Here is a 13,365-nt window from a genome sequence, read left to right as displayed (position 1 = left end):
AGAGTTTGCAGATTTTGTTTTGAGAATTGAGGAGGTAAGGTTCACTGAGAGATCACCGAGGGCACGAGAGTTGCACATGAGAGTTTTCTTTTCTATCAGGTGATTTCGTCTTCATAACCTTATTTGTTTTATTAGTTTTTGTGTTAAAGGTGTAATTGTATTTTTGTATATTTAATAACCACCATCACATTAGGCCCGGTTTTAAAATTGTTGAGGTGAATTTTAATCCCGTCCCTATTTTATGTCTTAAATATTAAACATTGAGGACAATGTTTGCCTCAAGTGTGGGGATGGGGGAGAAATTGAAAATTTAAAAGTTTTTATGTCTCTTGAATTAAGATTTTTTGCAAAATAATGGAAAATGATAGAAAAATCGGGAATTATTTTTCAAAATTATTATATAATAAAAGATAAATACAACAGGAACACACGTAATTTGAGATGTATTGGTAGGCTCAGCCGTGAGAATGAAAGGATAATTTGGTTGTAGACTTAATTAAACTTTAAATGCTTGATTTTTAGTGGGAAACGCCTTCAGGGTTCTGTTTGTTTAGCTAAGCCTGTGTAAGGACTGGAATGAAAGATTAGGACATACTCAAGCCTTACTATTAGATTTGATCACCAAAAATATATTTTAATATGAATAGTCTATAGTACAATGGTTGGATAGGCTTAACATTAGAGTATGCTAGTTGGCTTGTGATATAAACATAAATGAAAAAACTGCTAGTTAAGTGGCTAATACTTCATAGGCGTATGGTTTTATGGCTTATATCCTGTATTGATGGGATGCCCCGGGGTTCGGAGACCATGGGTCGGTATGCGGTTTATCATCTGGTATGCGTAAATCCTAAGTGGATTTATTCATATTAAAAAAAAAAGCTTAAAAAGAGCAAACCCGCAGTTTATTGGCCAATTCATAAGTCATTAAACATGATAACAAAAAGTGCTTTCAAAGTACAAATTCACTACTGACTTGATCATCCACGCTGTTAGTCATATGGGGTCCCCGTGCTCGCGTCTCATTACCATTAAGAAACGGACCACACGGGACACGTCATATGTAAGCCCTACAGATGAATTCGTGCCTACTCACGTATGGGGATGGACTTCGGGGTATTGCTTGATAACGGGGGTATGTCATGTAGTGGGGGCTATTTACTAGTTGGTTACCTAATTGCACTTTAATCGTATCTAATGGCCATTCTGGTAGACTTTAATACTTAAGTTTGGGTTTTGGTTCGATAAAAATATCAAAGATTGTCTTAGCTATTACATATGGGCTTGAAAAATTGTACAAATGCGCAAAAATTTTGATCGTCTAATCTTAAGGTTTAAGTCAAGTTGGGGTGGTCTGGTTCGGTAAAACTATAATGAATCATGGTAAGGCGGCTTCAGGGCTTTGAGGTATGGGTTCCATTTTAATCATATGAACTAATAAAACTGCCGCACCTTATTTTTCCCGGTAAGTATTAAGGCGTGGGTCGCAATCGTGGTTTTTGTGTTCTTGTGCTTAATTATGATAATCTATGAAGTATTTTGAGAATTATCTTTGATTCTGATTTCATTGCAAAGTCTTTTTCGGGACGAAAAAGGATAAGTGTGGGGATGTGATGGTTGGGTAAAAGTTAGTTAGTTTTATATATTAATTAGTTATATATAGGTTAATAAACGAATGAACATTGGTACTTCAAGCGTTGTTTACGTGTTTTAGGACATTGGAGGCTATGGAGCTTAACGAGGATATTTACTGGCTTGGAACGAAGATCAAGAAGTGAAAGATTGGAAGTGCACGCATCACGAGGCATTCAAGAAAAGAAAAACAATAAAATCTGAAGTTTTACATCTTCGCGATACGCGAAGATGCAAAGAAGGTCAACTTCGCGATACACGAAGTTGCATAATGGCGGCTGCGACTATTTTGTCCTTCGCGATACGCGAAGCAACATAACTGGACATCTTCGCGAGCGATACGCGAAGATGCTTATGTCGGCCAAAATATTTAGTTTTTCCCTATATAAACCCCTTAACCTCCCCATTCGGTTATAAACGACTTCTAGAGGCAGAAGAGGTGTTCTAGGGCGACTTTCATCCATCTCGAAGCTTCCGGTTTGTCCTACAATAGTATGTCATCAAGATAAGTGCTTTATCGATTGTGTCGATATCCGGCTAGTCGTGTGTGTTCGTTCTAGGATAAGGTTTTGTGTGAAAAACTGTTTTGATTAGATTCTACTGCTTAATGGTTATAGCTTGATTGAATTTATATGATTTGTCTTGCTTAATTAGTTATTTGGTTGATTAAAGGTTGTGTTTGTGATTATTGATTTATGTAACGTTTGTTTGGTTGTTCATCAACATTTAGGGTTAGGCTCTTGTGTCCTTGAACTATAATCATCAAACCTTATCATTGAGTTAATTATCCTAGACATAGAATTGGTAATTGTGGTGTCCGGGTTCATTTGTGTCAACAATTCAGTTAGGGTATTGCTTGTCATCATAAATCAAACCATAGGACTAGCAATTATTGTAAAACCAAAGACTAGAGAATCTGTGATCGACGTATAGAACTCATAACCCGAACCTAGAATGAATGTTTTTTAATTAATATTATTTATAAGTCTTTTTAAGTAATCATTAGTTTTAATTAAATCTTTTTCTAAAAACCGCTTGACATCGTCTGTCCGCTTAGGTTAAATAATTAGTTATAAATTAAATAAACTTGCACTTTCCTTGAGTCCCTGAGGAGACGACCTTACTTACCCGTCTTAATATAGGTATTTAAGTCTTTAAAATTGATTGTTTGAGTAGGCCGCGACAGCCTACGTCACCCAGCTATACTTTCAAAACAAGAAAGTAAGCAAAAAAAAATAATTCTTAAATGAGAAGAAACTTTATTGAATTATGAATGGTCCAATCTAACAAAAACGTGCCCTTTATAAAGGGGTGTTCTAATTTTGACAAGTTTGCCAAATTATCAAAATTACTAAGTAATTATGGAATATTGAAATTAAGACGTTAAATAGAAATATAAATTATACAAATCGACTAGAAAACCTGAGAAGCTAAATTTTGAAATATAAGAAGATTGCGAAAATTGAGGAAAAAGTCGTCTTTAGTAAAATTAGAGCACCAGATAGTGGACGGTCTTGGGTATGATATATGAGCCAAACCGTCTATGGCTGTTTGCCACAATATGGTTCGGTTCATCAAGAACTCTCCGTTTACTGGTAATGAACCCCATAATTCTAGTTTTAGATTAAGTTGTGTCTTTTTTAAGTTGAGCTCTTTATGCCCCCATTTTCCCCACTCAAGGTGTGGCTCATATAAGAGCTTATATTAGCTAACTATTAGATCATCTCATCATCACCATACTGTACAACAATCTGTCTAATATATAGCAATAACAATGAATTGAAAGTCATTTATTCCACAAGTTGGAAGCTTAGCTCCTTATTCATTTTACATTACACATATGATTAAAAACATATATATGTGAGTAATATACAAGAACTAGAATCTATTTCTTGCATACAACACCTCGCCCATCTAATCCACTTTGGCACCTCAAGCTTGGCAATTGCAAGTTCAATGGTGAACCTTCTTCACTACTGGCGCTACCCTTAAACTTAGCAACCGAACAATCCATAGCAAATAAATCCGCACTCAAAAACTTACTATAACCTCCCATGACTGGCATTAACACGCCCATTTTCGCCTTGCTCACGTAGTCACTCTTGTAAGTTTGTCCCAAAACCCCGTCCACTTCATCACCTAACGAGAAGAACTTGAATTTCAGATCAAGATGCGCGAAGCAATCTTCATCGGTTACATCATAGTTGTGGATTCTTGATTCTTGTTTTGTGATTGGAACCACTTTGGCAGTGATCTTGAACAAGTTTTCAACTTCAACAACGATGTTGTTTGTGTCTTCAACCCGAGTGATTGTTGTTAAGGAAGTCTGCCATTTGGAACCTTCGGTTTCTGGTAGAATGATGCTTTCTCCATCGAAAGTAATGGAGATACGATCGATGGAGTCATCCCAAGTGGATGTCTTTTGAGCACCAATTTGTAGTTTGTGGCTATCAAAGAGAATGCCAATGGATTGAACCCAAGTGAAGTCTCGACCCATGTTTTGGTTCCTCTTGCCAATGAAGTGGCCGTTGATATGGAGGTTGTTGTCGGTAACAAGGCAAAAATCTTTATCCTTCTTTCCATGGAAGTAGAAAGTGATACCATCGGCACCAATGAAACGAGGATCTTGGCACACCGCTCCAGGCATATCGCAACCTAAAAATCATTAGCAAGTATTTAAAAATATGGAGATCTAAACTAAAGCTCATTATCAAACAAGTTCAAACTCGAGCATTACATAGTAACTTTAGCTAGACTTGTGAGTCTAAAAGTTCATATTATCAGGCATATTTGATAACTTTTATAAAAAAATATTTGTGCACATATAATAACTTTTGTTTTATCAAAGAGTATGTAATTACATAATCAATGTATACATGTATTAAAGGATCATACAAGAAGATACACATCAAGCTCTCGTTGAAGACTACACAAAAGATCGTTCAAGAATACGTGATTCAAGGAGCTTAGTCAATGACCAATGTGATGAAGACACAAGACGAAGCTATTACATGAAGTAGCTGATGAAGACACATTATCTTATCAAATTTGAATATGAAAAGTGTATATTATATTCATTATATTTGATTTTGTAAACAGTATTGTACTCGTATATTTTCCATTACTAACGAAAGTATCGTTAGCGATTATTTTATTTTTAACAAAAAGTGACCCATTTTCCTACAATAAAACTATTGTGACGCATAAATATTTTCGCTTTCTTGATTTTTTTTTCTTGAACGGCCAACAAACAGAGAATTGCCTAAGTACTTCGTACGGGGTTTCTTGATTTAGTGACAAGTTTTGGCTTGTAGCACTATTTTTATGAAAATCCTTGTGTGACAAAAATAAATATATAAATAAAATAATCTTCCCATGCTCTTTTCCTCTAGCTATAACTACCGATAGATGATACCCTCCATCTACATTTTTGTGCATAGATTATTGAACTACTGGACATCTTTGGTGGCCGAATAATTTTCACTTTTACAGATCAGTTTTCTTGCATCACCTTTGGGCGTTTTACGATTAGACATTAAATAAAAAAGATAAGGTTATGTAGCACTTACTTACAAACTGGCTTGCAGGTGACACAATCAACCTCACATTTGCCAGGACAAGAAGGAGGACATGCATGCTCGGTGGCGTAACACTGTGGATAGTTTTGATGTTTGCACTTAGCTTTTGCTTTTTGAGGAGCTGGTGGAGGGGTCCATGTAGGAGGTGCTGGGGATGGTGGTGTCGGGGAAGGCGGTTTAGGTGTAGGAGGTGATTGTGGAGTTGTTACAAATAGGTTTGCATGAGGGACAATGCACATAACAACCATAATCACAAAACTTAGGACAAACATGCACCAAGTTGTGACATTGTTTGAAACTTGGGTCCTCACATTTTGCTTCCGTCGGGTTCTTAGCGATTCCTGGCGGAGTTGCCGACTGAACAAACACTATCATCATCAACACCGTAAGTAATGTAACATGACCAAACATAGAACGAGCCATTGTGGTTTATTTGGTTATTCCTAGGTAATGAGGGTTGTGTTTTGTTATCCTTATTTGGTTCCGTATTTATAGGATTATGGGAGGCAAATAAAGGCATGAATCTAGGGACTCATCTTAAAAAAGTATAGTAATAGTACCTTAAGTTTAGGGTATCTTTGCCACCCCTTTAAAGTACTTGTAATGAAAGTTATTTGATCCCTAAAATGGAGAAAAAAAATAATAACTTTGAGGCTTGTTGGGTACTTAACTGAAAGCACCAATTATGGCACATGAACATGATCATATGAATTAAGAAAATAGGATAAGATATGACACCAAATCCAACCTGCCTTTGCATCACAAACTATCATTTTAAGTAGTGAAGAAAATTGTCATGCAACGTCTAGTTGATTAAAATGACTTCGATTTTTATTGAATGAAATTATCAAACTGTTGGCTACAGGACTTTAACACGGCGGCCCTGTTTATATCCACGTTGAAATCCCCATTGAATCGGCACGATGTTTTAGAAGACGGTTTCATGCATTTGCTTGTTTTTAACATTAATTACATATACTTGACACACTACTTCTACTAATAACATTTTGTACCATTGCTTTACTGACAGGACTTTTAAGTTTTAACTTAATTAGGATTTTCGCTAACAACATTCACAAGAAATCAAATGAAATCACTAAACTTTTAGGGGAAGTCTTGAGTATTCGAAACTGTTGCTCTAAATAAGAATTTGGGGTCTGAGAGGGTTGAGGCCAACGTCTATGGCCATTTGTTAAAACTTTCGGTTTGTTCATTACTTGTGGGCTTAGTAATTCCAAACCAAAGAAAACTATGCTACTTTTACGTTCCATCACACTATTGAAGTATTAAGTTCCATCAGTCATCTTGTTCAAAAAAATGCTAGTAATAACCTGATCTATTTAAACTTTAAAAAAACATATTACTATTTTAATTATATAGCTTTTATACTTTAAATCATGTATAAAAATCAAGAAATTTGGACAGAGATAAACTTTGTTGGGCGTAATTCCCTCTCGAACACAAGACAGTACTGTCGGGTTGGGTTGGGTTGGCCGGTTTTGAGTTATGGAATTTAGTCAATTTACTAAATCCATTAGGGATGAATTAAATGAGTTATATTTAAGTTATGATAGCTAACTGGATTAGTAAATAAACATGTGACTTTATTTATCATTTAATTAGCAGTTCAAGTTCATCGTACCAAGTCATTGTCTATATAAACTAATCAAAGTTGTGATTATGGTTATGAATTTGTATTAAGTTTTAGAGTTATATTTTTCAGGTTATAAGATTGAGAGTTATTCAATTCAAATTCATCGTTTTTGTTTTGGTGAGTTATATTAATTGATTCTTGAAAGTCAACACGGTTGTAACTTTGATCCTGCTTTTCATTCGTGAATTTTCTCTTGAATTCATAATAAGAAGGTATAAATTCAGAAACAAGTTATCCAGTGTTATTTTTTAGCATGAAGTATGTAAGTTCACCATATAAGGCATCTTCAATGCCACATGCTCATCAAAGTAAATACATCTTTTGAGTTGGACTACTCGTTTTCTAATGTAATTCTGCTTTAATGCAGGATTGCTGTTATCATAAGGTAGGAAGATGTATACAACACCTGTTGTATAGTTCTAGCGACCGACCAAGACTTTTCGACCGAGGAAGCATAAATTTGTGACTGTAGTTACTGGTCCAATTCATAAGTTTTTTCTTAAAAAGGGATTTCCACAAAGAAAGTTCTAACGAGATTCATGTAGAACTTAAGTGTGTTTGACACGTTAAACGTATTCCATGTGTGCATATGCGTACTAACGTAGATCTTTCACAAAGGATGGTGTTTAGAACAATTAGATTACTAAACGAACAAAAATAAAACTATCCAGTATTTTCCAAAAAAAACCATCCAGTATCTACAAATTTTAATAGTTTTAATGTTTAGATTGTGTATATGATAATTTAGGTTGCTTACTTACAACGGATATGTGTCATTTGTACTATAATAGTATAATGTTTCATATTGAAAGTTTGCAAGTCAACTTCATTAGGTAAATTGGTAATATATATATAGGAATCGATTTAATTGAGTTTGGATTTGTTCTCTCACATACATTGTAAAGATTATATTGTATAAAATGCAACCCTAAAGCCTATAATGCAATACATGTGAGACAACAGATTCATCACGATCGATTGTATAAGGTTTTAGTTCAAAATTTCAGTAAAAGATTCATCCATCAGTATCTTTCACATAAAATGCCCTTTGCATAGCTTTATGCTTGCCTCCTAAGACAACTTTAACTTCACTAGATGAAAACACTCTTTAATTTTCTGACAGAGTTATATATGCATGCAATCTTGCTTTCAGTACAAGTTAGGTGCATACATAGTACTTTAGGTACATGCATATATACAACAATTGTGTGTGAATGCAGTCTTGCTTTCACAACAGGTTAACCATAACTTTCCAACTAGCTAATTAAGTTCACAATATAGATAATAATGTTTGATGCATGGGTGAACCTAGCATACAGGGTGTGAAGTCAAACGACGGTGTAGATATTTTAGTTTTATATGCAACATATATTACGGTTTTATGCAGGGGTGGCTCGTGGGACAGCGAAAGCGAAAATAAATAAGGGCTTTGGGTCACACTTAATTAAGGCCTCAAAGTCTAGAAAAAACATTATATGTAGATATATTATAATTAATAGAGTAAATTCAAAGTAATAAATTTGTGTGGTGGTAGGCTTGGTTATTAATGAAGTATACGTTATTAGTTCAAAACTTGTAATAAGCAACTTTTTCCCTTAACAATTGTCATGCAAAGACACAAAATCTTGTTTCAATTTAGGTCTTCACATTTGTTGAGCCGGCTCTAGTTTTATGACCGGCCTATGGCATGGCATTTTCGGGATTGAGTTTGAAACAACTTATTCACTAATTGGGTTTTCCAAAAACTCATTTTAAAAAGCCAAAATTTGTGACTTTTAGAAATCTGTTTTCTAACATTATCAAAAAGCTATAATAAAGAGTTTTGTGATTGCCAAAAATATTTTAAATTTATAAGTTGTTTTCAAACTCAATCCCAACCCCAAGATTTTTTAACTTAGAAAAGATTAATATATACGTGTTTCATGTGAAAAAGTAAAACCTTGATGGTTGAACTATAATTAATAGCTATCTCGTTTTGAACGGCAGAATCAATCCTACTGAACGCAAAGTTAAAATTTTTCGGCGTCGATGAGTTACTGTTAATGACCAGCTAAACTCTTTTTAAAATCGTAACAGCTTTCAAGGCCAAGAGACCCAAATATATCAAAAGCAAAAGGAATAAAGACAAGTTGATTCTCAACTCCAGTTTTCTCGTGCTCAACAATTTTTTTAATTTTGCCTTCAACACGGCCTATCTAGCAACAAACCCGATGTCTCTAAGTCAAATAAGATGGGACACTCCAGTAAGGTCCACACAACCCCCCCCCCCCCCCCCCAATCCAAACACAAGAACGTCCGCTAGCCGAAGAGTAGACCTCCATTCAAGTGGATCCATCATGAAATTTACAAGAGCCGCTTTTTTGCCGAGATCCCCACTTATTTAAATACATCACAAAGGGCATCCCTGACCAAATCATGTATATATTTAAACCCTAAAAACTCATTACAATGAATCGCCGGTTCACCTAAACATCTTTTTTTGCACAATAAATGGGATTGAAAATAAACTGCTTATTGATAGAAAATAAACCACTTACTAATAATGCACAATAAATAACCTTTTGAAAGGCCGGTATATTAAAAAAATGAAAAAGAACACTCACAAGAAGCAACCCCCCCCCCCCCTCCCGCAGTGCAAAAAAAAAACGAGAAACACGAAACAAACAAAAATTGACAACAATAAGAAATTACCAAAGTTGAATTTGCACCAATAAAAAGTGACTAACACACCTTAAACCGGCTTTACTCATTCCTTTCAAGTTTCAACAATACATCTATGAGCATTTTCAACCCATCTACGTGAGATGAATTTGTAAATTATTGAATGATGTTGTGAGTGGCTGTGAGTGTAAGTTATAGCGTAGAGAGAGAAAATGCAATGATTTTTTATAAATTTGTGAAAACTTTGTTTGCGCCTATTTATTTTTTAATATTTGTTGAATTAGTTGTGAGTAAAGGAGAGAAAAAACCGTAATGATAAAGGTATAAAAAAGTACTATTTAATTGAACCGAAGAGAGAAATATAATGTTTATTAGTATAATTATAGAGATGAGGATGAAGCACGGGATAGATATGCATCTTTTTGGGCCTCACTGCAAAGAACACTCTACAAAGAGATGCGTCATGTGCTTCGATAGAGATGCATCTTTCTGGGCCCAAACCCACGCATATGGGCTTCAAATTACCCCACACAAAAATCTATACACGGTCAAAATGATACCATGAACTGACAACGGTATAAAATATATATAAATTGATATGAAATTTGAAAGTCATTTTATTTAGTCATTATTTGGGAAGCAATGTTCCTTGTTACACATATTTGTTTAGCACATCAAATTGTTGCATAACTACACACGTAGTACATAATTATGCATGAATAACAAACAAGAAGCAAAATCTATCTCTTGCATACAACACCGCGTCCGTTCACACCACTTTGACACATCAAGCTCGGCAATTCCAAGTTCAAAGATGAACTGTCTTCACAGCTGCTTCCCTTAAACTTGGCCACAGAACAATCAGTCACAAATGAATCTGTACTTGCAAACTTGTTATTTCCTCCCATGACAGGCATCAACACGCCCATTTTCACTTTGCTCACATAGTCACTCTTATAAGTTTGTCCCAAAACCCCGTCCACTTCATCACTTAACGAGAAGAACTTGAACTTGAGATCAAGATGTGCAAAGCAATCTTCGTCGGTTATAGCATAGTTATGGACTCTTGATTCTTGTTTTGTGATCGGAACCACTTTGGCAGTGATCTTGAAGAGGTTTTCAACTTCAACAATGACATTGTTGGTGTCTTGAATCCTAGTGATTGATGTTGAGGAAGATTGCCATTTGGCACCTTCGGATTCTGGTAGATAAATGTTTTCTCCATCGAATGTGATGGAGATACGATTGATGGAGTCATCCCAAGTGGAAGTTTTCAGAGCACTGATTTTGAGTTTGTGGTTGTCAAAAAGAACTCCAATGGATTGAACCCAAGTAAAATCTCGGCCCATGTTTTTGTTTCGCTTGCCAATGAAGTGGCCGTTGATGTGAAGGTTGTTGTCAGTAACAAGGCAAAAATCTTTATCCTTCTTTCCATGGAAGTAGAAAGTGATACCGTCGGCACCAATAAAACGAGGATCCTGGCACACTGCTCCCGGCATATCACAAGCTGCAAATTTACATTGATATATTATTAGAGTTGTGATATACATGAAAAAGATTATTATTATTTACAAATAATTAATTAGAGTTGTAAAGGACTTACTGCAAACTGGCTTGCAGGCATTACAATCAACTATACATTGGTTAGGACAAGAAGCAGGGCATGCATGCTCAGTGGCGTAACATTTGGGATACTTGCTGCTTTTGCACTTGGCTTTTTTGGCTGAGGTGGTGGATTGGGGTACCATGGAGTAGGAGGTGAATGAGGGGTTGATGGTGAAGTAGTGGTGAGAGGTGAAGACAGTGTTAGTGATGAAGGGGTGGTGAAAGGTGGTGAGGATGGTGTAGACTCTGTTGGTGGTGATAAAGGGGTGGTAGGAGGTGGTGAGGACGGAGTTGGAGTAGACTCTGTTAGTGGTGAAGGAGTGGTGGGTGGTGGTGTGGAATCTTTTGGTGGTGAGGATGGTGTTGGAGGGGTGGAATCCGTTGGTGGGGAAGGGGTGGTGGGAGGTGGTGAGGATGTCGTTGGTGTTGTAGAATCAGTTGGAGGTGAAGGTGTGGTAGTGGGTGGTGAGGATGATGGTGGAGGGGTAGTAGAAGGTGGTGTTGGAGGTGAAGGTGTGGTGGGAGGTGGTGATGGTGGTGTGGTATCTGTAGGAGGTGAAGGGGTGTTCGGGGGTGGTGGAGAGGATGGAGTTGGTGGTGAAGGGGTGGTGGGTGATGGTGAAGAAGATGGTGGAGAAGTGGCTGGAGATGGTGTGGAATCTACTAGAGGTGAAGGAGTGGTGAGAGGTGGTGTGGATGGCTTTGGTGGAGATGGGGTGGTAGGAGGTGGCTTTGAAGGTGTGGAGTGGTAGGAGGCGGTGAGTAAGGAGGTGGTGATTGTGTTGGAGGTGTGGGAGTAGTGGGAGGTGGTGACTAAGGAGGTGGTGATGGTGTTGGAGGTGAGGGAGTGGTGGGAGGTGGTGAGTAAGGAGGTGGTGATGGTGTTGGAGGTGAGGGATGTTGGGTTATACGGGTGTAGCCCTGGCCCGTCTTGGGTTGGGTAGTTGAAGACTTGAAAGGTTGAATGGGCTGGCCACCCACTCAACTTTAGTGGCCCGTTTATTTTATTTCTTGTAACTTGTGGAGAAAGAAATAAACCCTAGGTGCCTCCCTATATAAACCATATTGTATCATGTATTTTTTTGAGCACCTCAATAAAAGAAGAGACCCTGTTCGTTGCCCGTGGACGTAGGTTACACACCGTAACCGAACCACGTAAATCCCGTGTTCGTATCTTCTCTCTGCTTTAAGATTATTATAATTATTGTTTTGTTTACAATTGTAATTGTGTGTTCGTGAAACCCACTGCCACTGTCACCATAATTATTTAATATATTGCAATAGTAGTGATTGCTTTTGGTGATTAGCTCGTGAGTCTACTGCCATCAATCATTATTACATAGTGGAGTTTTGATATTTGTTTGCAAAAAGATCTACTGCCACCATCGATTAATTAATTAATTTTGCAATAGTGTATTGCAAAAGTCAACCACCCATCATCATCATTCGACAGGAACAAGTCAGTTAATAGAAACAGAAGTCGTCGCTTGTTTCAGGTTCGTGTTTTGATTATTTTTTTGGGGTTATTAATTTCTGTTCCGTTATACTTCTCGTTTGTTTCCGCTGCACATTTTCGTTTTAGAAATCAATTAGAAATACCGTTAAGTTCTTAAGGCCCAAGCCGTTGTATTGTATTGATTTCTGTCGCCCTATCCGACTCCTTTCGGGTCAGCCTCGTGCACGTAATACCTAACAAGTGGTATCAGAGCCAGTGTTGGCTCTCACTCTTTGATCTCCACTATTATGGCTGATAAGGGTAAACCGAAAATCGAGAAGTTTGATGGACAAAACTTTGGATGGTGGAAGATGCAAATTACGGATTTGCTGATACAGAAGGATTTGGATGTGGCTTTAGAGGAAACGCCTGAGAAGATTACAGATGAGTGGAAAGCTATTGACAAGAAGGCGAAGTCAACGATTAGGCTTGCCTTGTCTATGAACGTGGCATACAACATCTTTGACGAAACCATGGCGCGTGGAATCATGGAGGCGTTGTCAAACATGTATGAGAACCATCGTCTGCAAACAAGGTGTTTCTAATCCGGTAGTTGGTTAACACACGCATGAAAGAGGGAGGTTCTGTTACCGAACATATATACACCTTCAATTCTCACCTGAGACGTTTATCATCGGTGAAGTTCAAGATTGATGATGAATTGCAAGCTTGCCTACTTTTATCTTCATTACCTGACAGTTGGTCAGGAACAATCACTGCAGTCACCAGTTCAGTTGGAT

The 13,365-nt window shown here is 37.0% G+C and overlaps 2 protein-coding genes across 2 annotated transcripts; both read right to left on the bottom strand.

Annotated features, from left to right (window-relative positions):
- Positions 1-3,517: 3,517 nt before the first annotated feature.
- LOC143548105 (uncharacterized) lies at positions 3,518-5,458 on the bottom strand. The gene is made up of 2 exons (XM_077039359.1): positions 5,206-5,458; positions 3,518-4,287 (listed from the first exon to the last, which is right to left on the bottom strand). The coding sequence occupies exons 1-2, from the start codon at positions 5,456-5,458 to the stop codon at positions 3,518-3,520; spliced, it is 1,023 nt and encodes a 340-aa protein (XP_076895474.1).
- A 4,807-nt stretch (positions 5,459-10,265) lies between these two features.
- Positions 10,266-12,204, bottom strand: LOC143548104 (uncharacterized). Its single transcript, XM_077039358.1, has 4 exons — positions 12,192-12,204; positions 11,547-12,099; positions 11,129-11,253; positions 10,266-11,032 (listed from the first exon to the last, which is right to left on the bottom strand). Exons 1-4 carry the CDS (start codon positions 12,202-12,204, stop codon positions 10,266-10,268), a joined length of 1,458 nt encoding a protein of 485 aa, XP_076895473.1.
- Positions 12,205-13,365: the final 1,161 nt, after the last annotated feature.

The sequence above is a fragment of the Bidens hawaiensis genome, unplaced genomic scaffold (assembly GCF_021521415.1).
Source record: "Bidens hawaiensis isolate Kalapana, Puna unplaced genomic scaffold, B.hawaiensis_p1.1 tig00014910_1, whole genome shotgun sequence".
Taxonomy (NCBI): domain Eukaryota; kingdom Viridiplantae; phylum Streptophyta; class Magnoliopsida; order Asterales; family Asteraceae; genus Bidens; species Bidens hawaiensis.
Note: the sequence above shows the minus strand (reverse complement) of the source record. Positions and strands in the feature narration are given on the sequence as shown.